General features: G+C 60.1%; 1 protein-coding gene across 1 annotated transcript; it reads right to left on the bottom strand.

Annotated features, from left to right (window-relative positions):
• Nucleotides 1-851: 851 nt before the first annotated feature.
• On the bottom strand, nucleotides 852-1,409 carry DQ04_20181000 (hypothetical protein; the record flags this gene model as incomplete). Its single annotated transcript, XM_009317900.1, has 1 exon — nucleotides 852-1,409. One exon carries the CDS (start codon nucleotides 1,407-1,409, stop codon nucleotides 852-854), a length of 558 nt encoding a protein of 185 aa, XP_009316175.1.
• Between the last annotated feature and the right edge of the window lie 74 nt (nucleotides 1,410-1,483).

Here is a 1,483-nt window from a genome sequence, read left to right as displayed (position 1 = left end):
TATATATATATATATATAGGCTTTTTGTATTTATTTTCTTTTTTCGTCTTTGTTTCTGTTTGGTTGTTGTGTGCCCTTTTTCCTTTAGGCGGAGGGGGGGGCGCCGCCTGTGTGCCAATCCAAGACGCCCCATACCTGTCGTGGCTTATAACCCTGGTCTCTTTTTCTCCTTCCGTTTGCTCAATTCGAATCTGCTCTGTTGTGTTGCGCTTCACGTCACACAACACGCACGCGCATACGCCGCTTGTGCCGTCAGTGCTGTAGGAAAAGAGTGGGTGTGAGTGGGAGGCGGCGCGAATGCCTGCTTTCCTCCTTGAGATGCTCTGGCAGGGGCTGCTCATCGCGCTTGGGACCGTGGCAATGGTGTTCCTCGGCCTGTTGGGGAGCCGCTGGTCCGCTGAAACGAGGGAGCGGCAGGATGGACGCCGCGCTGCGCAGAAGTCCCTGCAGCAGTCAAAGGCGGCAGAGGGAACGGAGGCTTCGGACGCCACATTGGCTGAACACGGATGCCGTTGTTGCAGCAATAACGGTGATAAGAGTAACAGCTGCGGTGAGAGGCGAGGTGTCAAGAAGATACTGATCGCCTACGCCACAGAGTCCAACACGGCGTGCAAATTGGCGCACAAGCTCTTTTCCACACTGAACACGGCTCTACAAGAGGCATGCAGCGCTGCCCCTGTGGCTGCTTCTGCTTCTACGGAAGAGGGCTGTGGTTGCTGCAACAACAATACCCCAGCGCGTGCCGTACCGGAGGTGAGGGTCCTGCAACTCACAGAGAATGGTCACCAGTGCAGTGTCGAGCACCTGCTGGAGAGCAATGAGTACGGCCTTGTTGTTCTCATTGCGAGCACCTACACCAACGGCACCGCGCCGGAGTCGTCGCAGGCGTTCGCGGCGTTGTTGCAGGACGCGTACACCGACTTCCGGGTGCCGCGTGACACGCTTTCCAAGACGAAGTTCGCCGTATTTGGGCTTGGCGACGTCGCGTATGGTGCCGAGCACTTCAATCGCTTTGCGAAGAACCTGCACACATGGTGCAAAGGCCTCGGTGCGTTTTTTGTTGTGGCGCCGGTGTACGCGAGCGAGGCGAACACGGTCACCCTTTTCAACCTGTTCTCCGCCGCTGTGGTGAAGTGGATCGGCCGCGTCGCCTTCACGCCGGACGGTGTGGTGGTGGTTGCCAAGAAGACGCAGAGGCAGCAGGAGCACAAGAAGCGCCTGCAGGAACAGCGGGAGCGGGAGGCGCAGGCGTCGGCCACCCGCCGCCTGCAGACGGCGCGCGACAGCGAGGAGGAAGACGCTGATGGGGGTGACGACGACGGCGACGACGACGACGGGGCCAGCAGCAGGATCAACAGGAGAGCCGCCAACGGCGATAACGACGATAGCGAGGGTGATGTGGAGGACATCGTCACCGACGACGACGTCGATGGCGGCGTGGCGGGGGCGGAGGCGTCGGCCGCAGGCGAGCCGCCGGTGCTGC

Source organism: Trypanosoma grayi, assembly GCF_000691245.1.
Source record: "Trypanosoma grayi strain ANR4 Tgr_2018_V1, whole genome shotgun sequence".
In the NCBI taxonomy this organism is placed as follows: Eukaryota; Euglenozoa; class Kinetoplastea; order Trypanosomatida; family Trypanosomatidae; genus Trypanosoma; species Trypanosoma grayi.
Note: the sequence above shows the minus strand (reverse complement) of the source record. Positions and strands in the feature narration are given on the sequence as shown.